The sequence below is a fragment of the Cnephaeus nilssonii genome (genome assembly GCF_951640355.1).
Source record: "Cnephaeus nilssonii genome assembly, chromosome: 11".
NCBI classification, from domain to species: Eukaryota; Metazoa; Chordata; class Mammalia; order Chiroptera; family Vespertilionidae; genus Cnephaeus; species Cnephaeus nilssonii.
Window position 1 is genome coordinate 66,858,788 of NC_137082.1, and position 12,953 is coordinate 66,871,740.

Below are 12,953 nucleotides of genomic sequence, written 5' to 3' on the forward strand. Positions count from 1 at the left end.
ATACCTGGGTTGCAGGTTCAATCCCTGGTCCCGGTTGGGGCATGTGCAGGAGGCAACCAATCAATGTGTCTCTTGAACATCGATGTTTCTCTCTTTTTCCCCTTCCTTCCTTCCCTCCCTTCCTTCCCCCTCACCTCCTCCCTCCTTTCCACTCTCTCTCTCTCTCTCTCAAAAAAAAGGAAAAAATATCCTCAGTTGAGGATTAACAACAACAAAAAATGTTGGATGATACCTTTCTCTTCATTTAACCACCATCCCGTAGTGTTTGGAGCAGAATGAACATGAGAACAAGGTAGGGCACAGGGGAGATGGGCACTCATGGAGGTGCTGAGCAGAGATGTGATGTGCTGTGGGTTTAGAGGGCCCTTCGGCTGCTGCGTGGGGGAGGGGACTGTGGAGGTGCAGGGAGACCAGGACGAGGCTACTGTGCCGTCTGAGATGATGGGGCCTGGAGCAGGGGGTAGATTGGAGATGGTGAGAAGGGGTGAGTAGGAGTAGGAGTAGGAGGCATGAGTTCATGTGAGTGACGTACTTAGATCCAGGCCGACACTGAGCTGATGCTGCGTGAGTGACACTCAGCAGCGGGCGTCATTCCAGCTGGGCACCAGGGAAGGCTTTCAGGAGGAGGTGGATTATTGGGGCTGGCCATGAAGTGATGACATCCAAGGGTGGAATAGCCCATACTTTAGCCAACGTGGGGGAAGAGGTCCTCAAGGTGCATTATCTGTTTGCCAATAGCCCCTGCCCCCCTCACTTTGGTGCTGGAGCCTCAGAGGTGTGGTGAGCAAGTTTCACTATTGATCGCTGAGGGTCTCTGGATCCTGAGCGTCCACTTGAGCTCTCCCCACTCTCTCTGCAGGATTCCTAACTTGTTCAGAGATGCCGGGGACAGAAAGCTGGAGGAAAGAGGGTGGGGAGTTTACTGCCCCGGAGGCAACCCCTTCTCCATTACCTTCTCCTCTGCACTGCCCCGACCCCCCTCATGTAGCCTCATCAATTGGGCATTGACGGGGACAGTGCTTCCCATCAGAATCCTGGTGCACCGATGGTTGAAGTTCAAGTCTGTGTGGGAAGTCATCGTGGGCCAGGACCTTCCCCGAATCTTGAGAACCCATCGCACGTCCTGCCTGGTCCCTCGAGAGCAAGTTTTTTTAGAGCTTGGTGCCTGACCTTGCTTCCTGGCTCTGCTGCTTCCCAGCTCTGTGATGCTGGGAGAATGACCTCACGTGGCCAGGCCTCAGTTTCCTCATCTGTAAAGTGAAGGCAGTAAAACCCATTTTCTAGGGTGGTTGAGAGAATTAATAAAAGTAGCAGCACCTGGCATATTAGTCAGTGCTCAGTGTACATTTGCTCATTTGCACTATGTACATATTTGCTCATGGGACCCAGCACTCTCTGGCATCTCCCAGCGTTGTCTGGGGCACTTGCTGATTCATTAGACTCTGCCAGGCCCTGCCAGTTCCTGGAACCCTCACTCTCGCCACTGCAGTCACACCGGCTTCCTCGCTGTTCTGGAACACAGGGAGCTCATTCCTGTTGAGTGTGCTGTTCCCTCTGCCTGGGCTGGTTCCCTCAGGCGTCCCTGCGACTCTGTCCCTTCCTGCCTTGGCATCTTTACGGAAATGCCCTCTCCTCTGTGAGCTCTCTCATGCCCACTCTGTCCAGGATTGTCATGCTCCCTGCCCTTCCAGGCCCCCACCCTTATTATTGTCAGTGATCCTTATCCCCCGCTGATACATTGGATATTTTCCTGCTTTTTGTTCCTTGTCTGTCCCCCCTGGGATATCGACAGCACGAGGGTAGGGACTTTGTCATGTCCACTGCTCTGTCCTTGCATCCAGCATAGCAGGGGACAGACAGCTTACTCAACAGGCAAGCAACCTGAAAGGTTAAATCCAAGGTCAGGCCTATATAGGTGGAAGAAGTGGGATTTGAACCCTCCTAATGGCAGAGCCAGACTTCATTGATTCATACACTTTGTAATTTCTGCTATAACTGGGTACCCTTCATATTATTATTTGTTTGACCATTTAAGAAATAGATTTACTTGAAAAAACACACACCCCACCTTAAATAGACATTTAAAAAGGGAAATTTGCATCATCATTGGAAATGGAAAATGATTGCTAAAAATAGAAGGTAACCTTAAAAAGGAACGCAATAGAAACCAAACTGAGTTACCGCATTCTGTCTAGAAACCCCCCCACCTGGGGTTCTGAGCCTGAGGCCTGCCCGATTAGATCAAAGGGAAGATAAACCGAGTTCGATGGTGTTTGAGTCATATCACACCGAGCTGCTGCGATAACTGGAACAATTGAAAAAGGAGTCAGCTTTCTCCTGTGTGATTCAGTGTTTTTAAGTTAGAGCCATCATTTTAATTGGAAATGTCACCCCCGCTTCCCCCTGCCCAGGGAGGAGCCACTGCCTACTCTCCATAAGCAGCCGCTGCTCTGGGCTGGGTTTCTGGAAGCTGGAGATTTGAGCACAGGTGGTTGGAAGCAGCTGAAAAGGAGGCTGCGCACTCCCCACCGGGAGGAACTCTGCTTCAGGTCTCCTGGAACTGCAGCAACGGGGGTGGGCCTTTGCACCCCGCAGTGCCCAGTCCCTGGACATGGGCTGTCCCAGGAGAGTGTGTAAAGCCTCAGGCCCAGGGCCGTTCCCGGGGAGGGACTCCCTGGGGGCTTTGGGGGCCTCTGTCCTGATGGGGTCCATGTGGCCCACCACAGTGTCCACCACAACCCCAGGGCAGTGTCTCCAGGCCAGCCTCACCTCCAGGCTTGTTCACTCCCTGCTGAGGTGGTGTCCGGTGCTGTGGTTGTAGCTGGGCACAGAGCTCTGTGGACAGGCTCCAGGAGAGGGAGGGCAGCACGAGACCCAGCAAGGGCCCTGGCTGACACACCAGCCCACTGGTGGGCGCCACCCCCTCTGTGGACAGTGGGAGAATCCCTCACCCCTTCTCCCTCTCCCCAACCACTACTGCTGATGTGATCACAGACTAGCCCTGAGTGAACGTTCTCTTGGTGCGGGGCCCTGTTCTTAGTGCTCTGTGTATATGAATTCATGAAAACTCCCTAACAACTTTAAACAGTGGGTACTGTTATTATACCCACTTTACAGATGAGGAAACTGAGGCGCAGAGAGGTTAAGTCATCGTGCAACTTGACACAGCCAGGAAGTGTTGGAAGCCAGGATTTGAGTCCATGTAGTTTGGCTCCAGGGTTTGTGTTTTTTCACCATCTTACATGATAAAGTCTCCTGAATACGTACTATGCACCTATTGTGTGCCAGGCACGGTACTAGGCCCTGAGGATGGTGCCCTGAATAAGACAGCTCTTGCTCCCTGCTGCCATGAGGCTCACGGACCCGAGAAACAGAGGGTGAGGGAGTTAACAGAGGCGTCATTTCAGATGGCGACGTGGGCTGTGAAGATTATAAATGCAGGTGTGAGAAGGAGTGACTTGACTCAAGGTCGTCTGACAGTGGGAAGTTAGGCACAGGTGGCTGGATTTAGCAAGTTAAAACACCCGGGGCTGCTGAGTAAATTTGTGCTGAGTAAATTTGGATTTCAGGTGAATGACAAGTCAATTTTTAGTATGTCTCATGCAGCATTTGTGACATACTTATACTTAAAAGTTAGTTACTCATCTGAAATACTGAAATGAGCACACAGCTGGGTGCCCCTATGATTTATCTGGGAACCTGGTCAGGGTGGGCCTCTGTGAGTTGGTGAGATGGGTGATCTGGGGAAGGGCAGAGTCCTTGGGATGGGAGCAGGGAGACCGTGGTGGCCGGAGCAGAGGAGCGATGGAGGGAGTCTGGGATGTCATGGGGGCCAGCGCCTGTGGGAATTTTATTCTGAGTTTTTACAGGGAAGTGGTTTGGTCTGAGTTACATTTGAGCCTCCTCTCCCTGCAGCTGTGTGGATAGGTTGGGGAATCCCTTGCAAAAGTGAGACTGGGATCTCGGGCTCCCCTCCCCACTGCAGGCGATGTCCCATAGCTACTCCTTCCTTGTGCCGAGTCCCAGTCTTTCAGGGTGTGAAGTGAGTGGCTCAGAGCAGAGGGTCTCCATGGAGCCAGTGTCACCCCCCAGGTACGGTGGACAGCAACCACCACCTCTGACATTCCTTGAGTCCTCTCTGGGGGCCTAGACACTCTCCCCAAGTGGTCCCCAGCTGACAGCTGGCCCCTTCTCCTCCTTCACAGCCCAGATCCACAGCCATGTGTTCCCTGCCCACCACATCTGTGTGTGCACAACTGTTTGTTTCTTCCTGGAAAAACAATCAACGCCTCTGTGGGGGCCCTAGGAGGAAATTGAACACTTGGATTCTTAGCTGTCAAAAGCAGCATTTCCAGATTTGCAGGGTCTCGGGCCTGAGACACAGCTGGGTTTGGGCTCAATGAAAGGACACGGGAGTGATGGAAACTGAGTTTGGTGTTCTGAAGAGGGGTGTTGTCATTTCCTAAATTTAACTTCTCCAAGCCTCAAGCCTTGGTCCCTTCAGCCCTTTTCACAGGCTGAAGGAGAGGATGACATTGCAGAGTGTCCGAGAAGGGGCTCAGGGGATCAGGAATGACACAGCTGTGGCGGTCTTATCACTTACTCCCTCTCCTGCCTCTGTGGCAGACATCACTAATCAATCAGAACATTCTGCCTCTGTGCTCCCTGGGGGCTCCAGAATCCTTCTCACCAGTTTCCAGCCAGCAGTACCTATTAATTGGTGTTGGCATGTGACAGGAAACAGATTGGTCTCTGCTTTCTGGCCCAGCCCCTTCACAGTACTGATGGAGGTGGACCGGGAGACCCTGTCCCCTCACTAGGCTTGGGCCCATTTTGTCATTTTCTTGCCCTTTTCAGAGTGTGCCTGTATCAGGACTGTATTTCCTGCAAGTGACAAAAAATAAGAACTCAGCTGGGCTTAAACACAAAAAGACGGTATGGCTCATATAAACTAAATGTTCAGGAGTGTGCTGGCTTCAGGCGTAGCTGGATCCAGGACCCCCTCTGATGTTTCCAGGGCTTGGTCTGTCTCTAGGCTCTGCTTTCCTCTGTATTGGCTTCATTCTTGAGGGGTGAGGGGGAGGGGAGTGGATGCCTCGCATGGTGGCAGCGGTGTCCTCAGTGTTTCAGGCTGGCGCTGACAGCTCAGCAGCAACAGTTCACAGACAGCCTCTCTTCACATTGATTTTAGCCTGGGTCCTTGAGGGCTGGCATTGGCCCAGCTTGGACCACTGCTGCCGGGACAGGGATCTCTTTGCTTGGCTTGGCCTGAGTGACATGCTCACCTGTGGTGCCTGGGAGTGGCGTGGGGTCAGTGGGCTCCGAGTGTAGAGGAGGTTCCTCAGGGGAAGAATTGGGGGCTGGGACCAGAACAGAATGGATGCTGGGTGAGTAAAACAAGATGCTCCAACGAAGAGCCGGGGCTGTGGATGTGGTGGACCAAGGTCTTCTGGAAGGAGCATGGGGCTGGTTTGAGGGCTGTCAGGCCGCTCTCAGTTCCTCCTTCTGCTTTCTTGCTTTTATTTATCAAAGAGTCATGATGCCTGCACTCTGCTGGGGACCACAGCAGTGACCCCACCAAGCCCTGCCCCCGTGGAGCTCACATGGCAGGGAGTGGATGGGGGGAGATGGACAGTGCACGAATGAGGAGTAAGACACCGGGGCTTGAGGCCCACCATAATTCTTAAAGTCTGCCTGGTGCCTTCCCCAGACCTACGAGTCGACTCCGCTCCCTCTGTCTTCTTCTTCTTCTTCTTTTTTTTTGCCATCAAGCCTACCTATCTTCTGCTCCACTCTGTCGTAGACTGACTCACCAATGCGATAATGAATTTGCTGAAATCATAATGATGGTCATAGTAGCCACAGCATCAATAACAGCAGTAATAATGGCTAACACTTAACGAGCACTTACTATGCACCGTTTTAAGCACTTGCTATGAATTCACCTGATAATTCTTACAACAACCTTATGGTGGGAGGTCATTGTCTATAATTTATAGACAGGAATACAGAGGCTCTGAAACATTACGTGCCTTGTCCAAGGTCACAGAGTCAGGCTACGAACCTGGGTGGTCTGGCTGCAAAACCTGCACTTGACAACGTACAAGGTTGATGTTGGTAGCGATCCTGGGGGCTTCCGGTATCTTACCTCTGAACAATACTAAAGGGAGGGTCTGCAGACCCAGGAAAGCCCCGGCACTTGGCTGCAGAGCAGTTTTTTCCTAAAGCTCCTTACATCTGGCTGGGAGCTCCTGCTCTCATTCATGTGTCTGCGTTCAGGGCCCAGCCCTTCCTGTAAAGCCCTGCAGGCCTTCTCTGCAAGAGCAGGCCCCAGACCCAGGCCAGTTCCTGTCACCCTCAACACGAAAAGTCCTCTCCTCTTCTCTGCAGCCCGCCTCACCATGGTCTGCAGCCGAGGCCCCGGCTCCAGATGTGTCTGGCAGCCTCCCTCACATCTTTTTATTTGTGCCTGAGTGAACTCCTGCAGTCCAGACTTTTTTACCCATCCCCATTGTCCTTGTTTGGAGACAAGTGGAATTAGAACGAAGGTCTGCTTGGGCAGTGTGGGGGATGCTGAGGTCCCCTCTTCTCCCTCCCTGCCCTTGTGTGTATGAGTGCGTCAGGGTCCCCTGTGTGGGTTGCAGACACAGGGTGAGGTGCTGTAGTTGGTGACTCAGTGCGTGATTCTCCGTGCTCACCATATTGGTGGTGTTGTTTGGGGCATGTAGCTTGTGTATTATAATGCTTCAGATCGTTCGGTGGTTCTTTGGAGTCTGGGTTAGGGTTGTTTGTCCCTGACACATGTACCCTTTGGATAATTGTGGCATTTCTCCCTATTAATTCACATTTATTGATGGAGTTTGTGTTTGTGGCTAGTACTTTTAGAGTGCTTTGAAATGTTATAAGTGTTCATTATATACCAGGCTCTGTTCTCCTTGTTTTACATACACTGTTTTTTAATTTTCCAATAGCCCAAGTAGGCGGGGGGGGGGGGGGGGAGTGTCTGTTATTATGTTCATTTTATAGACGAGGGAATTGAGGCATCAGTAGGTGAGGCAGCGCCCCCGAGGTCACCCACTTCTTAGGAAGCTTGGAGCTGGGTTTCTGGCCCAGGTGGTCTGGCTCTAGAGTCACTGTGCACTTCATTATGCTGCAGTGACTCTGTCCGTGGATCTGTGGCTTGAAATTTGTACCCATAGTTTTTACCTCCCATCCCCATCCCAATCCCCATCCCCATCCCCGTCCCCGTCCCTGTCCCCGTCCCCGTCCCCCTCCTCCCTCCCCCCTCCCCTGTTGTGTGACCTTGAGCTGGAAGTTGGCATGGATATTAAGAGAGATTGAATCCTGGTTCTGCCCCTTTACTAGGTGTGAGACCCTGGGCTCATGACTTTTCCTTTGTTTTCCCATGTGTGGGTGGGTATAGTACAGTAATTGTCATGCCAGGTTATTGTGGGGGTTTAATGAGTTTACCCTCATTCATGTACGACATGCTCAGCCACACTCCGTGCTGGCCATCAGCTCTGGCTGTGAGCACTTGGCTGCTCAGGCTGCCTGCTCAGATGGTGTACACAGAGCCTCCGCTGTGCACTGGGTGTGTTGGGGCAGCTGATTGATTCTGAAACCCATTCTCCCTCCTCTTTGGTTTCCTCTTTCCTGCAGCCACCCATCAGCAGGATGACTGGGGGCTTGTTTAGAAACAAGATGAGCTGCTTGTTTTGCAGACCCACCTCTTCCTTCTTTCGCTGCTTGGGGTCTTCTGCCCGTCCCCCAGCCCAAGGTGGAGGTCCTTCAGCCCTCCCTGCCCAGTGGCCTTACCCAGGACATCCTTGTTTGGGGTTTGGCCAGTTGGGAGGCCGTGTTCTGTGAGGTTTTTGGAACCGAGAATGCTTGGTAGAGAGCTTCGTGCTAAAAAGGCTCTTGTCCCTTTGATTTCCGGAAACCTTGACTGATGGTTACAGATCTGATGACCCACGGGTGACCTCTAGGCTGGAAAGACTCCAACTTTGGACTGAGGGGCATCGGGAGGTCAATAGAATTATCCCCCTGCCTCAGGAATGCCACTGCTGTGTGGCAGTGACCAGAGATCTACTTGTTCCCCCAAATTCTGGAGCCAGTCTTGACTCTTCTGGTTCATATATACAGGGCATAGCACATAGGAGGTGTGCAGAGTTTATTCAATTAGCGAGTATTCATTGAGGGTCTGCTGTATGCCAGGATCTGGGGATATTTCATTGAACAAGCCAGACATATTCACTGCCTTCAGGAAACTGACTGCCAAGTGGGAAGACAACTGAGAAACAAATAATCTGGGTCGTCCAGATTGTGAGAGCCCCATAAAGAAAATGACAGGTGTGTGGGTGATAGAAAACACCTGAGTGGCTTCTTTCGCTAGGGTAGCCCAGGTGTCATTTGAGGAGGTGGGAGTCCTGAATGGTGGGAAGTAGCCAGGCCTCCAGGTAGAGTGTTCCAGGTAGAGAGAATGGCAAGTGCAAAGGCCCTGACGTAGGAACAGGCATGGCAGAGTTAAGGAGTAGATAGAAGGCCAGGAGGTGAGGTCAGAGGAAGGCAGGGCCACCTATCTGATCCTGAAGGTCTTCATAAAGTGTTGTATTTCATTCCTAGTGTAATAGACCACCATTGGTGTGACACAATCTGACATTTATTTTTATAGTAAAATTGGACATTTATTGAGCCCTTACTCCATGCTGAACCCTCACATTTTTAACTCCTTTAACCCTCATAACAACCCCATGAGTTAGGGACTATTATTCATTCCAGCTTACAGGTGAGGAAACCAAGGCATGGAGAGGTCAGGTAACTTGTTCAAGTTCACAGCTGGAGCTGCAGAGCCAGGTTCAAGCCCAGCCCACCTGGCTTGAGTCTGTACACTTGACCCTGGGCCATGCTGCTGCCAGAAAGGTTACCCAGGCTATGGGTGCAGAACTGGCGCAAAAGCAGAGGCTGAGAGACCTGCAGCGAGTGGGAGCCCCTGTACCTGAAATCCCACCTGCTCTGTAGGCTCTCAGGGTCCTTTCCTCCCCGGCCCACAGGCCTAGTTGGCAGCACACTTCAGAGCGTCTCTGCCTGCCATGACCTGTCTCAGGCTCTGTCCTTGTCTTGCAGAAGGACAAGTTCTGCGTGTACGAGGAATATTGCAGCAACCACGAGAAGGCCCTGCGGCTGCTTGTGGAACTGAACAAGATCCCCACCGTGCGTGCCTTCCTCTTGGTAAGTGACCCGTCACCCCTGCCCCTCTTCTGTGTGCTTCAGCCTTGTGCAGCGTAGGCAAAGAGAGCTTCGTGCTGCCACCCCCATGCTGCCCGTGCTGCGCGACCCCTTCCTCAGCCAGAGTAATCTGTCTAAACAGGGATCGCCAAACACCTTCTGTAAAGGGCCAGAGTGTGCGTACTTTTGCCTTTGTGTGTCATACAGCCCCCGTACAGCACAAAAGCAGCCATAAATAAAATGTAAAGAAATGGGCATGGCTATGTTCCAATAAAACTTTATTTACAAAAACAGGCAGAGGGCTGGATTTGGCCATAGGGCCAAGTTTGCCAATTTCTAGTCTAAAACCGTGATTCTAATGAGAGTGGTTCCAGTGGTAGAGATGACTGTATTATTTGGGTTATTTAATTACAAGTAAAAGAAACCCAGTTAAAATTGGCTTAAGCAACAACAACAACAACAAAAAGAAAAGAGAATTTACTGGTTCATTTTACTGGGAAGATTAAGACCTGAGAGGGCTTTAGGCACAGCAGCATCTGGGTGTTCAAATGATGTCATTAGGAATGTGTCTCTTGACTCTGCTTTTCTCTGCCTTGGCTCCATTCCCAGGCAGCTCTCCTCAAGTGGTGTCCGTGTGGCCTTCAGCAACTCACTTATACCCGCTCATAGCAGAGCAACTCCAGGATAAAGATAATTCCTCCTGCCCAATAGTAAGGCCCAAATCCTGGGTCTGATGCTCACTGGCTTTGTTTGGCTACAGAGGTTATCTCTGAACCAGTTGCTGTAGATCAAGCATGTCAAACTCAAAGGCTAACACTGGGCCAAATAAACAAGGTTTAAGTTTATGTGGGCCGCAAAAAAACAAAAGCTTCAATTTTCATAGAAACGTAGGTTTTTTTGTATAGAGACTTGCTGAAGACAAAGGGCTGAAATAAATGAGTAAACGTTAACATAAAATAATAGAACATTTTAATAAAAATGAATATTGTTTTCTTGAACATTAACCTACCAGACACTGAATAACTGCACAAATTAATAAGCGTAACGCAAATAAACCTATTTTTCTTGTTCTCCGAAAGCGAAATATTTCCTGTTGCACATACCAAACAAGTCAGTACAAGACTAATGACGTGGCCATCGGCTGCTAAAATATTCGCTGCTAGTATTAGTGGAGAAAAATGGTGCGCCTGCGCGTAAGGCGCGTAAGGGAAATGAATGCAACACGATTAGAGTAATCAGTCATTAGCGAACGTTGTAGTTGGTTATTAATAATTATGTATAACAGGATATTGTAAAAATTAAGTTACGAAATTTTCATTAAAATGTTTCTTACCTACCGTTATACTGGCTGGGCCGCAAAAATATTCGTTGTAGGCCGCATGCGGCCCTGGGGTGTGAGTTTGCCAAGCTTGCTGTAGACAGAGGGATGGGTTGGGGCTCTGATTGGTCCCTTCTGGAGCTGGAGGGCGGGGTCAACTCCCATATATCACAGGCCCTAAGGGCATGGTGGATCCTTACAGGACAGTTTGTACTCGTGGAAGTAAGTGGGGAATGGAAGTTGATCAGGCAAAGCACTAGACATCCGTGCTGGTCTTCCTTACCACGGCAGAGAGCTTCACTGGTGTGTCAAGTGGGTTCTCATTTGTGATCTCCTTGGAGCTTTACCAGCCACTGTTGTGTATGAGTTAAGATATATGTGCTTGGTGACATTTCCAGACATCCCAACTAACAGTGGTTTAACAACGTAAGCATTTCTTTCTCTCCCATGTTCACGTGATGTAGACAGTCTGGGGGTTCCAGTATCAGGGGCCAAGGCCGTGTGGTGTGCCCTCATTAACGTGGTCTAAAAAGACCTCTTCCCACTTCCGCATTCAGGTAGTGGGATGCAGGATGGGTGGGAAGGAAGGACTGCCTTTCTCCTTGTAAGGGTACCACAGGTAGCAGCACACATCTCTTCCACTCACATTCCATTGGCCAATACTGGGTCACATGCCCACACCTCGCTGCAAGGGAGGCTGGGAAATGTAGGCTTTACATCTGGGCAGCTATGTGCCTAGTTGAAAATCCTGTTGCGGTGGAAGATTATGTTGCCAAAGGTGATTTTGATGACTTCAAAATATTAAGCGACTTTTTAAGAGTGCATATTGGAAAATGATTGAGCTTCTCAGGGGTTTGAATCCTGGTCTTTCACCTCTAAATCCCCTACTCGTTCAGTCCCAGCCCCCACCCCCAAAAACTGTTTTATTTCCTGACAACACATACAGCATTCAGCAAAAAAAAGAACAACAGTTAACTGACATGGCATAAGGAGTGTTAACCATGTGTCCAGAGAGCTAAACTATATCATAAAATTCTTGCATGCACTTTTCCCTAATGCACAGTCTCCAACAAAGTATTTCTAGAATTTTGATTCAAAATGTATGTTTCCTTCACTTGTAAGTTCCCGTTGCTTGGCCCACTTCCAGTGAGCATCTGAGGAAGGGCAGGTGGGTTGACTGATGTCCACTTTTGTCGCAAGTGTCTCAAGCATTCGGACTGATGCTTTTCATCCTTGCTGGTAGCTGTGTCTTTACGTTTCCAGTTTTGCACGCACATTCATAAAAGAGTCTTGGCAAAAAGCAAAAACAAAGTCATATCTCGTAAGACCACACACATGACCATGTTTCTGTGACTGACCTTTTGAGTTTCAGGCAGCACCGCTTAGCATGCTGGCACAGAGCCCACCTTCCAGGGATGTCCCCTTGGGCTCAGCCGTGTGTTGGGAAGCAGGGTGGTGTTTCTGGGGATGTGGGAAGGGAAGGGCCTCAATTTTTCTGTCCTTCCTGCCCCTCTCTCTTGCAGTCTTCCTAGTGGTCCAAACTGCCCCTTTCCTAGCAGCAGCTGGGGAAGGCCAGCTTGGGAGGAGGGAGGACGTGTGGGTGCCAGCACACATGCCATCTGTCTCCCCCCTTGCTGGCATCTCCCAGCTTTTGGCCACCTGCAGAAGTGCCATCTCATGTCTATCATGGGCTATTCAGGCGTTGGGAACACACAGAATCTGGCTTTCCATTCATGATGTGATGTGCTGTGCACTAGATGAAAGATGGGGTGAGAACTTTATCTTTCTGTGTCTCAGTTCCCTGTCGGTAAAGTGGAGATTATTCATTCATTCATTCATTCATTCATTCAGCAGCTTTTTATTGAGCACCTACCATGTGGTAGGGATCATACTAAGTATGGGGATAAAACAATGACCAAGGCAAGAGAAGTCCCTACTGACATGAAGTGACTGTTCAAGCAGGGGAGACCTAAATGTCATGTGGCATTGTTCTCTGCAGGAAATAAAGTAAGTTATGGACAACAGGATGTTTTGGGGAATTAGGGTGGTGCCTGCTATTTTAGATTGGTCTTTGAAAAACAGTGTCTTAGGTGACACTTCAGCAGAGACCTGGTTAAAGTATGAGAGAAGCAAAGGGGTATCTGGGGGAAAAGCTTTCCAGGTAGAGGAACTGCAAGTGCAAAGGTCCTGAGGTAGAAGTGTGTTTGAAGAAGAGCAAGAAGGTCAGGGTTGCTGGAATGGAGAGTGTAAGAGGAAGAGTGGAAGGAAGGAAGGCCAGAGAACGAAGGAGCATTTAGACAATGGAGAGGATCTGAGATTTTTACATACCTTTTTTTACTGTAGTCTAGCATACATGCAGTGAATATACTCACAGCATGATGAATATTTACGTATGTGTGCTCCCATGAAA

The 12,953-nt window shown here is 50.0% G+C and overlaps 1 protein-coding gene across 1 annotated transcript in view; it reads left to right on the plus strand.

Moving 5' to 3' along the window:
- PREX1 (phosphatidylinositol-3,4,5-trisphosphate dependent Rac exchange factor 1) overlaps nt 1-12,953 on the plus strand; it is a 182,020-nt gene that overhangs the window by 87,271 nt on the left and 81,796 nt on the right. The window contains exon 4 of the mRNA XM_079783577.1: nt 9,124-9,228. Within this exon, the coding sequence (XP_079639703.1) occupies nt 9,124-9,228 (105 nt within the window). The remainder of the gene's footprint in view (nt 1-9,123; nt 9,229-12,953) is intronic.